The 16,415-nt window shown below is 44.8% G+C and overlaps 1 protein-coding gene across 1 annotated transcript in view; it reads left to right on the forward strand.

Annotated features, from left to right (window-relative positions):
* The window catches only part of Wdr19 (WD repeat domain 19), a 73,250-nt gene that overhangs the window by 22,900 nt on the left and 33,935 nt on the right, over positions 1 to 16,415 (forward strand). Inside the window, exons 7-19 of the mRNA XM_021163489.2 lie at positions 4,817 to 4,897; positions 6,014 to 6,126; positions 6,385 to 6,558; positions 7,401 to 7,471; positions 7,908 to 8,080; positions 8,167 to 8,281; positions 9,088 to 9,194; positions 9,694 to 9,816; positions 11,423 to 11,572; positions 12,374 to 12,521; positions 12,644 to 12,848; positions 15,129 to 15,288; positions 15,451 to 15,561. Of these exons, the coding sequence (XP_021019148.1) occupies positions 4,817 to 4,897; positions 6,014 to 6,126; positions 6,385 to 6,558; positions 7,401 to 7,471; positions 7,908 to 8,080; positions 8,167 to 8,281; positions 9,088 to 9,194; positions 9,694 to 9,816; positions 11,423 to 11,572; positions 12,374 to 12,521; positions 12,644 to 12,848; positions 15,129 to 15,288; positions 15,451 to 15,561 (1,731 nt within the window). The remainder of the gene's footprint in view (positions 1 to 4,816; positions 4,898 to 6,013; positions 6,127 to 6,384; positions 6,559 to 7,400; positions 7,472 to 7,907; positions 8,081 to 8,166; positions 8,282 to 9,087; positions 9,195 to 9,693; positions 9,817 to 11,422; positions 11,573 to 12,373; positions 12,522 to 12,643; positions 12,849 to 15,128; positions 15,289 to 15,450; positions 15,562 to 16,415) is intronic.

The following is a 16,415-nucleotide window of genomic DNA, read 5'->3' on the forward strand; positions in this document are numbered from 1 at the left end:
TTCATTTTTCCTTGTGAGAAACAGTTTTATGTCAAATTAATGTATAAAAGTTTATTTAAGTCACTGTGGAATATGCTTATAATTCCATATTTTTAAAGATACTGATTTAGTTTATTTTTGGTGTATGAGTGTTTGCCTGCAGTTATGTATGTATACCATGTGCATTCCTGGTGCCGTCAGAAGAGGGTGTCGCCAGGTTTCCTGGAATTGGAGTTACAGATGTTTACTAGCCATCATGTGGGCACTGGGAACTGACCCTGGGTCCTCTGTAAGGGCAACAAGTGCTCTTAACTACTGCGCCAGCTCTCCAGCCCCCAGTTTTATGTTTTAAGGATCAGAAACCTTTGTCTGTTCCCATGCATCCATATACATGCACAGCACCCAGATACAAGTGAGCACACAAACTTTCACACTTGCATATGCACACACACACACACACACACACACACACACAAATCCTTTTTTACTAGGAATTTTTTTCTTTAAGATGAATAAATTAGCTATTAAAGGAACTATATGTTCCCCTTTGATATCAAATGGATTATCATCTCTGTGGTTACAGACAGTATGTTTGTGAAGTTTTATGCATGCATGCTGATAAAATGGTAAGAACTAGAGAACTGTGGACTCCAAATCAGGATTCCTGAGTCTAAAGCTTTAATGGATATACCTTTAATGGATATGTTAAATAGTTTCCAAAGGAATCCTGACTAAATCTCAATTAAGATGAATTCCTTCTGTTGAAATTTCTCAAACTTGATTTGATCCTAAGAGGATCTCTTCTTCAGAGAATCTGCATTGTCAATAGCTACCTAGCATCACCACTGGGGGAATTATTCTGTGAACCACTATCTATACCTCAGCGCCCTGGTGTACTGTCTATACAGTCCATACCTCAGTGCCCTACTGTACTGTCTGAATTAGGCTGCACTGACTGAAATACTCTTGGAATATCTGCTTAGGCACACAGATAAACCTTCCTTGGTCTATACTGTACAGACAGTTGGAAATGTGATGTATTTGTCAGCTGTTGCTGTATAACAAAATATCTCAAAATGTAGAAGCTTAAAACATCAGTGTTTCATTGTTGTTGACAAGGAATCCAGATGCAGCTTCTTGGGGTGCCTCTGCCTCAGAATCTCCCACAAGGCCGTTTCTAAGCTCACTTACGTAGTGGTTGGTAGAGTTCAGCTCCTTGCAGATCTCTGTTCCTATACAGACTCACTCTGTCCACTGTAAGTCCTGACTCCCTACTGTGTGGATCTCTCCCGTGAAGTGTGCTGGAGTTGAATGTGGTTTATCACCCAAGGGTTCGTGTGTCTGAAGTCTGGTCTCTCGTTTACATACTGTGGGGAAGTAGGGGAGCCTTGGAGGAGTTGGAGCCTGGTAGGAGGTGATGGAGTGTGGACAGGAAGGAATTCGTGTAGCTCTCTTGGGACTCTTATTTACAATTAGGCAAAGGTTGTTATGAAAGGTTCTTCGCCTTCACCAGGACTTTCCTATTCACACACACGCCTGCCGGGATACTAGGGAGTCTTCTAAAAGACACTTGGCCTTTCATGAGGACTTACCAAGTTTTGTGGTCCAGCTTTTATGCTTTATAGCTTTGGGAGGCGGTAACAACCAGTACACTTTAGACTGTGAATCTTTAAAAGACAGAAGACAACCTGTGAAAGAACCTAATGGGGAAACTCCCACTCAACTCCTGATTCGGCGTGCACCCAAGAATCACGAATAGAACACAACACCTTGATGTAACAACACGAGGTATTTTAATGGCGGAGCTCTGGGTCGAAACGTATCTCACACAGGAGACAGTGGATTCGACCACGAGGCTTGGAAGCTAGGGGTTTTTATAGAAAAGGAGTGGGGCTGGAGGAGGAATTGGCGCGGTTTCACATGATTGGTCCATTTAAACATCAGCAGCCTGTTAACATTTAACTGAGGTCAGAGGGGTGGGAGATAGGGAGGTGATGGGCCTGCCCGGGCATGTCCTGGTCTGGTCTGCTATGTTCTCAGCCCCAGGTTTCAAAGCTCACAAACAACTCTTTGGGCTACTTGACATACATTACATGAATCACAGGTCTCAAGTTTTATTTCCTTTCACCTGAATAAGGCAAAGTGCGGGCAAATGTTATCACAGAGGTTGGGAGTGTGGCTCAGTTCACGAGGCTCTGTGCTCAGTCCTTAGGACCAGTAAATCAGTAAGTAAATAGTAACAGAATTATAAGTTTCAAATTATAAGGACTGTAAGAACATGACAGTCGTCGTGTTGTGTTTTCCTATCTTTCTCCTGTAGCAGTAAGGAAGTGGGTGGGTTACCCAGAATGCCATCTCCCTTCCATCTTAGCTTCTGGCCTTTTCCAGGACGCATCCTTATCTGCCAGCTGAAAGCTCCTGCCTCAGGGTTCTGTCTGCATTTCAGCCCCGGGAAAGGGAGAAAGGGAGGCAAAACACTAGAAATTAGTGGAGAAGCTCAGCCAAAAGCAGCCTTGTTGGTTTCCTTTCCTGTCATAGCCCAGCCATATGGTCACACCCACACGTGTGCTCGTGCACGCGTGCATATGTGGTGGACGTGAGTGCACATGTGTACTACAGCACGTGAATGGAGATCAGAGAACAACTTCGTGGGGTCAGTTCTCTCCTTCTGCCTTTATATGGAATCTGGGACTTAAGCTCAGGTCATTGGGCACATATGCCAAACACTTTTGTCCACCCAGCCAAGTCACTGCCTCAAACCAGTATACTTTCTAAGATTCTTCTGGCCTTCTCAATGCTGTTTGCTCCGACATGAGATCTAGTCACCTTGCAGTTTTGATCATTCTATTCTGCTGCCCTTTAGAAACAGAACAATAGATGCACGTTTACTGCTGCCCTGCCCCCAATCCAGGTGCCCACACTGGACATCCCTGGTGTGTTCTTACAGTTTTTGTTCCTCTGAGTCATAAATGACCTTGGGATACTTTTTTCTACAGAGCATCACAGGAGATCATTACATCTTGCCAGTATTTGCATACAAGATAACTGTTTGCACTTTCTAACCTTAAGAAGTCTCCTTCCCAAAGTAGGCATACCACGGAAAGTGTCACTTGTAGGCAAAGCACACTGCGCACGTCTTGTCTCTGCTGCTGTGTGTCTGTTGTGGTTCAGAAAATCACCCCTCTGTCACTTCTGCTCACCCTGCTCAGCATATATCTTGCTCTGGTGGCTAGAGACTGCTCTGGTGGTTCTGTCTTGTCTTGGTTATGCAGCTTTAGGGATTGAACCTAGAGCTGTGTACTGTGCCAGCGCCCTAACCCTGAGCTGCACCCCAGGCCATTATCCTTTGCATTTGAGACAAGGCCTCCCTTTGTAGCTCAGGCTGGCCTGGAACTCATTACAGAACCCAGGCTGGTTTTAAACACATGACCATCCTTGGACCTTCCTCGACCTCCTGGAAGTCTTAAAGTGTGATAATTCTACATTTTGCTTTTAGAAAATACTTGGTAGTTTTTTTAAAATTCTGCTTGAAATATCTAGAAAGGCAATGTACACATGTATAAAATAATTGACACACGGTAATGATGAAACAGTATTACAGAATATGAGAGCCACACTGAGAGGTGACATTTGGCATGACCACTTGTTCTATTGGGGAAGCTGTAGATAAAAATGATATGACCCTTCAGGATGGACCTTTGAAAAAAGCTGACAAAACTATACACGCGGTACCAGCCAAACAATACCATTTCCAGACCTTCACCCAGCAAAATAAGTCTCCTACAGCACACGAGTACAGTCTGCGGCTGCAGAGATGGCTCAGCAGTCACGAGCACTTGCCCTTGTCGAGGGCTGGGGTTCAATTCCCAGCGTCCACATGGAAGTTTACAGTGTTTTATAACTCCAGTTTCAACGCCCTCTTAGGACTGAGGGCAAGCACCAGGCACACACATGGTGTGTGAACATACATGCAAGCAAAATCACACACATAAAATAAATCTTAAAAAAAAAAAGTATTGAAAAATAAAAGGTCAGTGTCCCAGTACTTTTTAACATGGCCTTTCCCATTTTTATGAGTAGCCTCCTGTCTCTGTTTTATTATATAATCTCCCTTGCTCTGGCTCTCATGGTTGTGTTTTGGGGACTCTCGATGTCTCTTGTTCCTCTGCGGATGATATTATTTTGAACTTTAAGCTCATGTTCGTCAGAGTTTGCCAGACTTGGAGCATTTGGCTCAGTCCTTCAGGGTATGATGGACCTGGCTCCTTCAGCTTTTTATATAAATGTCTCCCCTTAGAACTCCCAGACTCCTCAGTGTGTAAGCAGGAACCCCAGGCCATTAATAAGGAAAAGCAGGTCAAGGGCTACAAGTTTGAAATGAATATTGTTTTTTCTGACCAGACCACCAGCTATGAAGTAGGCTTCCCTGCTGGGTACCCCCCCTCTTCCCCTCCCCACCCCAACTGTGCCAGAGCTGCAGCCTGAGCATGCTCACACCCTCTCTGCTTTCAGGGTGATACCTGCTGATCTCCGTCAATTCTTCCTTGAGCTTAACTGTCTCCTTTAAAGAGTACATGTTCTGTTCCATCCAGAATTTCTAGGTATTTGGGACAGTAGGATTCTCAGGTCCACAGACCAAAATTAGTCATAGATAGAAGCAAGCATCATGTTTTATTAATACCTGGAATGAATCTCTAAGGTTTGTTTTTAGAGAGGGGAGGCATTGTGAACTGAAACTGGGGCTTGAGACACATCTAGCATGTGTCCTGTCACTGAGCTCCAGCCTGTGGAGAGTGACCTGAGATTGTTCACAGTGATGATCTTCTCGCCCCTGTAGACAGCAGTGAAATCAGAGCCAAGCGACATCAAGTTCTCCGCAAGCAAGACAGATGAGCGAGTTTCTTCTGCTGAGAACACAGTAAGCGTCCGAACTCAAGCCCACACCCAAAGCCTTTGCTAGTTCTCCTCTGGCTCGGCCTTTGATACACTTATTGTTCCTTTAATCAAGGTGAGCCGTGGAACATTTGTGTTTGCCATTGCTGCTGCCTCCCATGCCAGCAGCTGAGGGCATTTCCTGCTATGGCTGAGGCTGCTGTGCCCATTCCTGTGCCAGCAAAACATAGCGGTCCCTTTAAGAATGGAAACTCTGATATCTGTGTGATTTAAGAAAAAAATTTTTTTCACATTGGCAGATGGTAAACAGAGCTCTGAAAATCATAGCTTATATTTCTGTAACAGGTACAATTTCCTTGCTGGATTGTAACATTCTAGAGTCCTAATAATTTTCATAATCAACACGAAAATATGGAAGGAGGTGATGTTTCTTTATTTCCTGAAAGGCTATGTTTTAAATTGATGCTGCTGTACCTGATAACATTTTAGAGTCCAGGAAATACAGCAAGGTGACATCTCTACCATAAGTAAGAATCCACGTCGCCCTTCCTGACATTAGGGTGTCCTCCTGCGTCAACTGTAGTTTGCTCTCCTGTTGCGTGAGTAACACAGGGATCCCACTTGAGCCGCACAGGCACATCGGGTGGAAAGTGATGCTAAAATGAGCCAGTGTGCCCTCAGGAATGCACCCCTCACCTCCAGTTGACCCCTCAGGAACGCACGCCTCACATCCAGCATACTCTCGGGAATGCACACCTCACCTCGCTGCCTCCCAAGCCAAGCGGTCTCTTAGAATGAAAGCGTCTATACTGCCAAAGCTAATTCAGCTGTAGCAAAAGTATGCCCGAGTCACTCTCCTAAACAGCACAGGATCTGAGAAGAGGTACAGAGACGTCAAAAGACTGTACAGCTCCAAGAGCACACTGAAAATACATAAAGCCAAAGACCTCTGCCACACTGTACATCAGTAAATGGTTTTTTTGCTAGTTTTGTTGGTTACGTTTTATACTAATGTTAGCATTTAACACATCCAGCTTTGGCTCACTGTTCACAATGGGGTTTAGCTGTCAGACTTGTTTGTCGGTCTTCTCATGAAATGCCGAGTAACTCTCTCCTCCTGTCTCCTGGTCTTTTCTGGTAGATAAGTGCAGTGGTTGGCAAGAAAATGCTGTTTCTTTTTCATCTGAATGAACCAGATAACCCGGTGGATCTGGAGTTTCAGCAAGCCTATGGCAATATCGTCTGCTATAGTTGGTATGTACAAAAAGCTAATTATAGGGGGAAATGTGTAGGTTTTTTGCTTGCCTATTATGTTTAAGTCCATCCAGAACCTTGTATTCTGTATATGGCTTTTTTTTTTCATTGTAGTCTGTGAACTTATGTTTAACACCACCTAGCGTGTTGTCTGATACACAATAGGGCCTTGATGAGTTATATTTTATCATATTTAGGTTTTTGTCATCTTGCCTGAGATAGCTCCTCTTTAATCCTATTATCGCTTTGCTGCCCTAGGTATGGAGATGGCTACATCATGATTGGCTTTTCCCGCGGGACGTTTTTGGCTATTTCTACTCACTTTCCGGAAGTTGGGCAAGAGATATTTAAGGCTCGTGACCATAAGGATAATCTAACCAGTGTGGCCTTGTCACAGACTCTGAACAAAGCTGCCACATGTGGCGATAACTGGTTAGTTAGAGTCACATATTTCTGGAAATATGGGGGATGCTCAAGAGAACCAGCAGAACATTGTGGCTGACATGCATGTGACCCACACACACACACCACACACACACACACACTTTCTTGAGCTCTTTGAACGTGTTTACAATGAGAAAAGGCTTTAAGTCCACTGTTGCCCTGTCTGTATTCACATGGTCAGCGCTCACAGTCTCGTGATGATGTATAGTGAAATAGCGAGACTGTGGGACAGAGAAGACATCTAAAGGTTCTATGCCTCAGAGCCAAAGAATAAAGTGGACTATGCTTGAAGTCAATCTTAGAACTAAAATGGACATTTCAGATTACACTCCACCTGCCTCTTTCCCATCCAACTGTAAACCAGGACAGGTGTACAGACTGAAGGGCTTTGGAAGCTAAGTAGTAACAGGCCAATTAAAGGACAAGAGCAGATTTCAGTGTACCACCAGCTCAGCAGAGAGTCCTCCATTCGTCTGCCAGCCTTTCCTAGCCAGTACTCACAGCAGCCTGCAGCCTAAAAGTGGGCTCTAGAGCCCAGATAGAGGGCCGTGGAGAAGCCATTGACTCCAAGCTGAAGCTGCAGAGAAAGAGCACACACACACACGCATTCACTCACATACGCATGCACGTGGAGGGAGCATCCAACAGCAGGGCCTGGAGGGGATGGGGGAGTGCCTAGAAATAACGTATAAAAATGCCAGAATGAACCCAATACAAATCAGGGTCTGGAAGGGTGTGTGTATGTGTGTGTGTGTGTGTCTAGAAACAATGTATAAAAATGCCAAAATGAACCCAATACAAATCTATGCCCTTTTTTCTTTACCTTTCAGCATAAAAATCCATGATCTGACAGAACTGAGAGACATGTATGCTATAATTAATCTGGATGATGAGAATAAAGGTATTGGCCTGGCTGAAGCCAGTTCGTATTTTGTCGTTGTTGTTGTTGTGAAGAATAGTGATAGCTGTGTGCTTTGCGTTCCTTTGGAAGGAATCAAATTAACACCTTGCCTGAAGTGCCCTAAAGTAGTTCCCTTCCTTTAGGAACTGTGTTAAGTCCTACTACTCAACTAAAAAGTTGTTAGGACTCTTCCGCATCAGAGGCTTAGAGCACACTGCCCTGACCCCAGAGGTACAAAGGATGGAACGTTTTGTTTGAGCCACAGTGAAGTGACTTGGCACCCGGATTCCCTTATTAGTGTATAGTGAAATAGCAAGATGATTTAGGGAAGACAGCATCTAAAGTTTTGATGCCTTTTACATGAAACTGTTTATTTGATTGCCTACAGCAGTATATTGTATTTTCGGATGACAGTTTCTTTTACAATTTGCTCTAGGGCTGGGTACCTTATCCTGGACGGATGATGGTCAGTTGCTAGCGCTGTCCACGCAAAGAGGCTCACTGCATGTCTTCCTGACCAAGCTGCCCATCCTCGGGGACGCCTGTCACACAAGGATTGCGTATCTCACCTCCCTCCTGGAGGTCACCGTGGCCAACCTCATTGAAGGAGTATGTGAATCATATGGTCTGTCCCTTGTTTACAAGTCAAAACGGCTGTAACGGCTAGTTCACTACTGTTCAATACTGTGTTGTAGGAGCCGCCAATCACAGTCTCTGTGGATGTGGAACCCACCTTTGTCGCAGTAGGGCTCTATCATCTGGCCGTGGGGATGAATAACCGGGCTTGGTTTTATGTCCTTGGTGAAAATGGCAAGTCTAAGTCCATGTGTTGTCTTCCTGTACAGCGTCCTCTTTCTGTGGCTTTTGGAAAGCTCTAGAAGTGATGGTTAAACATGAGCCCTCCACTCGTCTTCATCCTGACGTCTCTTTCTTGACTTAAATGGCTTTGTTTCCACTCTAAAATCTTTACATGACTTCTAAACAGAGTGTGCTCTTTGCTCCTGTAGTAAAGACAGCATGGTATGAGAGTTTCTACTACAGAGGCCTGGCTTTGAGGTCCCTTTCTGTCTTTGCTAAAGGACTGTAGCTACCCTGTGAACTTGACTATCTGGAAGATAAAACTGCTTTAAAGGGATCATGAAGCACAGGCGGTGACATTAAGTGAGTGACCTCACACCACACAGTGGCACTGTTGAGGCACATCTAAGCGGACAGTGCATAACTGACAGTGGCCATTCCTTCCTGGTTTTGTTCTCTGAATAATGCTGAATATAAGAAGGTGGTCTTTCTTCTCCCCAACTCTGGGTCAGATAAAAAGCCCAAGAAGTGACATATCAAGTAGAAAACTCTCCTAGCTTAAACTTTCCACTTAAGCCTGATTTGTTTTGCTTGTGAAACAAATATGTTATTGTTTTGTTCCTCTTGGGCCACTAGGGAACTCCGGAGAGTAAACTTATTTGGCAGCTAAAAGAGTCCTTTTCTTTAGAGTTGCTAAAGAAGGTCTAGTTCAGACGATCCTTGCTGAATATACATTGAACAGTCACCTGCAAATGCATAAATGAAGTATTTTTGCCTATAATTTAATGTGTGTTTAAATGTTTTTGAAATTGCTACAGTTGTCAAAAAGTTAAAAGATGTGGAATATCTGGGAACAGTGGCCAGCATCTGCCTTCATTCTGACTACGCCGCTGCACTCTTTGAAGGCAAAATCCAGTTACATTTGGTAAGTATCACCCCCGTATCCTGGAAGCCTAAATTTGATGTCCCATTACCAAGACCCTTGGCCAGGGGCCAAGGAGTAAAACGACCTGGTTGATGATCTGCATCTAGATGGAACTATAGATGAGCTGTGAGAACACACTCACTGCTGTAACTGGCCATGTTGCACGTAGGGATCCACCAAACTATGCCTCTTGAGCTGTTCCAGAGACCGGCACCTGTGAGGACAGGATTCTAGACCAGGGTATCTGTGCACACATCTATATCTGACTTTATATTCGAGAAGCCAAGGAAATCGGCCGCTGGACAGCAGTTGAGCTGCTGCACATAAACCTCCCACTAAATAAAGGATGCTCGGGGCCACCCTCGTGGGCCAGCTGTTTTGTGCATAAGCTGGCCTAAGGGAGTAGTTGAACTTGAGAAAAAGACACTTTCCCTAGCTGTACACCTGATTTACTTAGATAAATCAATGAACCCCTAAATGAAACATCTTTATGTTTTAGATAGAAAATGAAATGTTGGACGCTCAGGAAGAGCGTGAGACTCGGCTCTTTCCAGCAGTGGATGATAAGTGCCGGATTTTATGCCACGCCCTAACTAGTGATTTCCTCATCTACGGAACTGATGTACGTATTGGCTTCTGGAAGGCAGAGAGCATAGACAAGTTCTAATTCTTACTTTACAATCTCCATCCTCTTCCTATTTTTCCCTCCTTTTTATTGAATTCAATACAAATGAAGAAGTGACTGGCCATTTATATACTTTTGTAGAACCTAGCAGTATGAGTGCTTGGTGATTTAAAGCAGTTTTGATGGTGTAATCAAAGGGTAGACTCGAATCTGACGTGTGGGACTCTGTCAACTCAGTTATCTGCTAGTTGCACCAGACTTTCCTTCATGTGTGCTGAAGTATTCTCTTTTTCACAGAGTTAAGATCTTGCTAACATTTGGGTTTAAATGTAATATCAGTTTTGGGGGGGTATATTTTTTTGTTTTTATTTTTTAATTTTTTTTTCATTTAAATCGTATGTGTATGGGTACTTTGTCTACATGTTATCTCTATGTATCATGTATGTGCTTGGTGGCCTCTGAGACCAGAAGAGGATATCAGATTCCTTGGTATTAGAGATACAGACAGTTGTGGCACACATTGGTGTTGGGACTTGAACCCAGGTCCACCAGAAGAGCAGCCAGTGGTCTTAACTGCTGAGCCTCCCTCCAACCCTGTTGTATTACAGTTTCAGGTTTTGGAGGTTTTTGTTTTGTTTAGTTTTTGTTTGAGGTGGGCTCTTCCTATGTAGCCCTGACTGACCTGAAACATTCTGTGTAGACCAAGATGGCCTCAAACACACAGAGATCCGCTTGCCCCTGTTGTGTTGGTTTCTTGTTGTCTATAGTACTTTTGTCTAGTTTTCATATCAGGCAATACTCGCCCCCAAGAAATGAGTGAGTCATCTTTAACTCTCTGAAACCATCTATTAGAATTATGTAGACACTTTTTCCATCTGTGTTCTGTAGACTCCACCAGTGGGGCCTGTCAGGTCGCTCAGTACTCCTGAGTAGATCAGTTGGCTTGGATGTGGTTGTGTGCATGAGTAGGGAGACAGCAAGGTCTAGCAGTGCACACAGCCAAGCCAGATGAGCATGTGATCGTCTGTAGCCTGCAGGTCCTTCCTAGACTCAAGGAGCCAGGACCACAGCGGTCCAGACTCACAGCTAAACTAAGGAAAGTGTGTGGGATGGCTCCAAGCTGCCCTGGAGCAGGCAAGAGTCTGCTTCGTGTACATTTCCCCGAGGTAGATGGATGAGAGATGCCTTGGACAACCTTTCACAAGGCTACCTAGCCTGCCGTGGAGTTGGTGCCACAGACTGCCGAGCCGCCCATGTGGTCGGTGGTTGTTTAATTGGGTTCTGCTGGGTTTTTTCTTAAGTTTCCCTAGCAAGTAGGAAATCTGTAAATGGATTGTGACCACATACCACTAAGCATATTACAGTCGCTAGATTATTGAATCACTTCTGAATTCCCATTTTATTACTCCAGAGTCCGTACCTTCCAAATATATTAAATGCATTAGCCTCTCCCTTTACCAAGAGTAATATGTGTTTCTTTTAAGATTATCTTCTGGGTAATTCTATGTGGAAAGTCAGTGTTTTTTACAGTTCCTTTATTAGACCTTGTGTTTTTTGGTTTTCTTTTGTTTTTTTCTTTTTCTTTTTGTTTTTGTTTTCTTAGACTGGCATCATTCACTATTTCTTCATCGAAGACTGGCAGTTCGTTAATGATTACCGGCATCCTGTTGGTGTGAAGAAGCTATTTCCCGATCCAAATGGAACCAGATTGGTTTTCATCGATGAGAAGAGTGATGGATTTGTTTACTGTCCTGTAAGTGTGGAAAACTGGAACCTGTGGGCTGAGGCGTAGCTCAGTGCTGGCGAAGGGCTCGACTCGCAGGCTCCGTCCCTGGCTCAGGCTCAGTGCTAGGAAACAAAACAAAACCTCAAGAGGCTCAGATTTTATGCAGTAAAGGAAGAATGGGGTGGTTGCTGTCTTCTCTGCTTCTGAGGCAGGGTCTCTCCACTTCTATATAGACCACTCTGGCCTTGAACTCACAGTGACCCACCTGCCTCTGCCTCAGAGCAGGGATTAAAGGTGTGTGCCACTATATCTGTTTACTTCTTTTAGTGAAGTATTCACCAAATAACGTTTTCTCTTTGTGATATCCTGTTAGCGAGTAATGTCAGGAAGACTTACCTGCCGTTCTATAATGTTTGTAGTATCCATCTCACAGAAAGTTTTCGTTGTCATGGAGACTGTATGGCATTGGGTTATGTAGCCCAGGCTAGCCTCAGCTGCTCAAGTCCTGACTCAGAAATAAACCAACAAGAAAGTTGTTCCACACACCCTGAGCAGCATTTTAGTAACTTGGAGCCATTGTGTCTAAACTTAGAGTTTGTTTTTTTTTATATAAACTAGTCCAGTTGTATATGACACCCTGGATTTGCCCAGTTCTGGGGATTTCCTTCCAGTAATAGAAAGAGAAGCTCTCCAAGCTGCTGGGGAGGGAGTGATGTTGGGTTGGAGATGGGCCGGGAAGCCACACCTGCTGCAGCTGCAGGCAGCCTCTTAACAAGGCCATTTGTAATGACAGACACGTGAGAGAAATTGGTGAATCCTATCTTGTAGGTTAATGATGCGACCTATGAGATTCCAGACTTCTCACCAACCATTAAAGGTGTTCTTTGGGAAAACTGGCCAATGGACAAAGGTGTCTTTATTGCCTATGATGATGACAAGGTGTATACATATGCATTTCACAAGGACACCATCCAAGGTACCAGTCACGCACTGCACTTTTACTGAGAAATGCATCTCCATTGCAGTGAAGTGGAAAGCTTTCTGATATTTGTGCCAGGCATTCCCCTGTGGTACTAAACAGTCTGTTCTCTGATACAGGATCCAAGGTTATTTTGGCTGGCAGCACCAAACTTCCCTTCTCCCATAAGCCTTTGCTGTTATACAATGGAGAACTGACCTGCCAGACACAGAGTGGGAAAATCAACTCCATCTACCTCAGCACCCACAGCTTCCTTGGCAGCATGAAAGACACGGACCCAACTGACCTGAGGCAAATGCTGACGCAGACCCTGCTGCTCAAGCGGTAGGTAGGAGTGGAAGTGATGGAGAGTGGCTCTTTGCCTTCATGGCCTATCCGGTAGATATACACAGCTTGGATGATGGATAATAGATGATGGATTCGAGGGGCTGGAGAGGCAGCTTGGGTTAAAGTGCTTGCCTTGCAAGCATGAGGACCTGAGTTCAGTTCCTAGAACTCACGCCGAAAAGAGGCTGTCTGCAATGGCGTCAGCACAGCTGGATTGCTGGGGCTCTCTGACCAGTCAGCCCAGCCTGCGTAGCAAGAGTGGGTCCATTGTAGACTTTGCCTCAAGAGCTAAGAAAGGGTGGATGGCATTTGAGAAACAACACCTAAGACTGTCCACTGGCCTCCCCCTACTGTGTCATACACACATGCACACTTGAGATACACAAACATGCTTGCACATACGCATACATACACACACAATAAAGACTGTAGATATGAAGACACATGTAGAGTCTAAAGGAAGCGCTGTTACATGATGTGGCTTCTGTAAGTGCTTTGCTATGAAGAAAATTCACAGAGCCACAAATAGCCCCACTACTGTTCTAACTATTAAACCATCAGAGAAGTTGACTTTTGCCTTGCCTGAGATTCCTTTTTCCTTGTTTTTCCCCTCTCATGTAGGGCAACTGGGAGTTCCTTGTGGCTGTCATCCTTCTGGCCATGGCTTGAGTAGTTAGTTCCTCAGGCGTCCCTACTGTTCTTCGTGGCTAACTCTTCTCACATGACTCTTTCATCGTCCATATAGGCTGGCTGCAAACACTGTCTTCATGGCTTGGGTTTCAGCTTAGTACAGAGCACTCAGGGCCCTGGGATCCATCCCTCCCCCACCCCCCAGTTCAAACCAAACAGAAATGTAAGCTGTCCTTGGTAGCCAAGGAGACTGGTTTGCCCCTGCAATCCCAGCGCTTGAGATGGTGTCAAGGTTTCAACCAGCCTGGCCTGTATAGCAAGATCCTGTGTCAACAAAATAAAACAAATCTATCTTCAATTTAAACTTGTATTTATAACTTCCTACCGGTCAGTGAACTCCTCAGACTTGCCCTGCCAAAAAACCATCATCTTTAGAGCAGTGGTTCTAACCTTCCTAATGCTGTGACCCTTTAATACAGCTCCTCATGTGGTGGTGTCCCCAGCCATAATTATCTTTGTCAGTACTTTGTAACTTTATAATTTTGCTACTGTTATGAATTGTAGTACAAATACCTGTTTTCTTTTTGTTGTTTTGTTGTTGTGCTTGTTGTTGTTGATGTTGGCTCTTTGAGATGGGATTTCTCTGTATAAGAGCCCCTGACCTGGAACTCATTTTGTAGGCTAGGCTGACCTTGAACACAGAGATCCAACTGCCTCTGCCTCCTGAGTGCTGGGATTAAAGGCATGTGCCCTTCTGATGGGCTTATGAAACCCCTGTGAAAGGTGGTTCAACCCCCAAGAGGTTGCAACAAACAGTTGAGAAACACTGTTCTATAGATTCCTATTTTTCCTCTTTCTCCATCTATCACTCTGTATTTGTCTAAACACACACACACACACAGGGCGGGAAGCAATGGCAACAGATAACATCTGCGTCTGAACATCTATTTGCTGAACTCTGAAATGTCTGCATTTGTAGAGCTAGCGTACTGGAGCCTGTTTTGTTGTTTGAGATATGATCTCTAGGTAGCTCTGGCTGTCCTCTTTGTAGACCAGGCTAGCCTCAAACTCACAGAGCTCCTCCTGCTTCTGCCTCCCAAGTGCTGGAATTAAAGGTGTGTGCCACCATGCCCAGCCTAGAGTGCTGGTTCTATTAGATTTAAGTGAGAACAAAAATAATTTAATTGGTGGTGGGGAGGGGCTAATTACAGAGAGTAAATTCAGACTCTAGAAGATGATGAGAAAGCAGCTGGGAGAGGCTGCAGCAGCCTGGGAACCTGAGTTCAGATCCTGCTACCTACAAACAAAGCTAGGAGTGGCTGGGACTGCCTAGCCAGCCTTATTCCAAAACCATGAATCCACATTGAGTCAAAGCCCCTGTCTCAAGGGATGAAGGCAACAGAGCAGGATGCTTTATGTCTTCCTGCAGCCTCCATGGCCACGCACAACGGCACATGCATCCACTCCCACACAAGCATCAGGAAGGCGAGAGAAAAGGGTGGCGTTTCATAACTCGCAAGTGCTAATTATAGGTTACGAAGCATATTGAGGATTTCTCTAGCACGTGATGTCTGGTGACATCTTGTCCAAAGACTCCTTAGTAGGTGACAAGCAGAGCTATGGTTCAGTCTGTGCACTCAATCCTAGGTTTTCTGATGCTTGGGATATATGCAAGATGCTAAATGACCGCACTTCGTGGAGTGAGCTGGCCAAAGCCTGTCTGCATCACATGGAGGTGGAGTTTGCTATCCGAGTGTCCCGGACAATGGGGGATGTTGGCACAGTGATGTCGTTGGAACAAATAAAGGTATGCAGTGTTTTAGGACTCACTAGATCACAGTATAGGTGCTGCTTATTCGGCATTTTACATTTTAGTCTCAATTCCAACAACTGATACTTCCTACCGAGCAAAGCCTTTGAACAATAAAATCCTTACATCTCTTCTCATCGCAACTGGTTTTCTTTGTAGGGAATTGAGGACTACAATCTTTTGGCAGGACATCTCGCCATGTTCACTAATGACTTCAACCTGGCCCAGGACCTGTACCTGGCATCCAACTGCCCTGTGGCAGCCCTGGAGGTATGACAGCAAAGAGAACGGGCGGGCAGGTGCCCTTGTCTCCAGTCAGACTTGGCAGTGCCAGACACTGCCCGGCTTCCTCTCCCGACGTGTAGACACTCGGCTCTCAGAGCCCCAGAGTACTCATTAACTTCAAAACCACTTTCATCCTGCATTCAGTGGAGGTATAAAAAAGGCATAGTGGTGTAGCATTGCTAAATAATTCAAAGTCTAAATGTGTCCAAAGAGAAAAGACTGTATAACTTACAAACCCATAAAAAAGAAACGTAGATGTCGTTTATTGATTGGTCCTGTTGCCAAGTGCCGTTCTAAACCCCTGACCTGCATCTATCTAGTGCTGTTATTTCCTCTATTTCCCACATGAGTACCTTGAAGCACATTGATCTTCTAGTTCCTGCAGACAGGGAGCTGAGCAGAACGTGGGGCTAAGTTCCAAGTCGGAGGGGAAGGGAGGCCTGCAGACACAGACTACCAGTTGATGGGCATAGACTTCCTGACAACCCAGCACTCAAGAGGCAGAGGCAGAGGCAAAGGCAAGAGGAGTGCTATAGTTCCAAGTCAGCCTGGTCCAAATAACAGGTCCCAGGTTAGCCAGGGATACATAGCAGACTGTTTGGTTGGCGGCTGGGGGGCGGGGGACGCAGACTTATGAGGTAAATCTGGATTCAGATTCTACCTGTTTGTGACCTTGGGCTTTAACCTCCCTCAGCTTAGTTCCTTCTTCTTTAAAGTGTGGGTAATAATGCCCATCCCTCAGGGTATTGGGCAAGAAAATGGGTTTAGAGTGCAATTAATTAGAAGTAATTTACATAACTAGTAGTAGCCAGAAATAAGCAAACAAACAGACTCTGAAC

Source organism: Mus caroli, unplaced genomic scaffold, assembly GCF_978045245.1.
Source record: "Mus caroli unplaced genomic scaffold, Mus_caroli_1 scaffold_4, whole genome shotgun sequence".
Taxonomy (NCBI): Eukaryota; Metazoa; Chordata; class Mammalia; order Rodentia; family Muridae; genus Mus; species Mus caroli.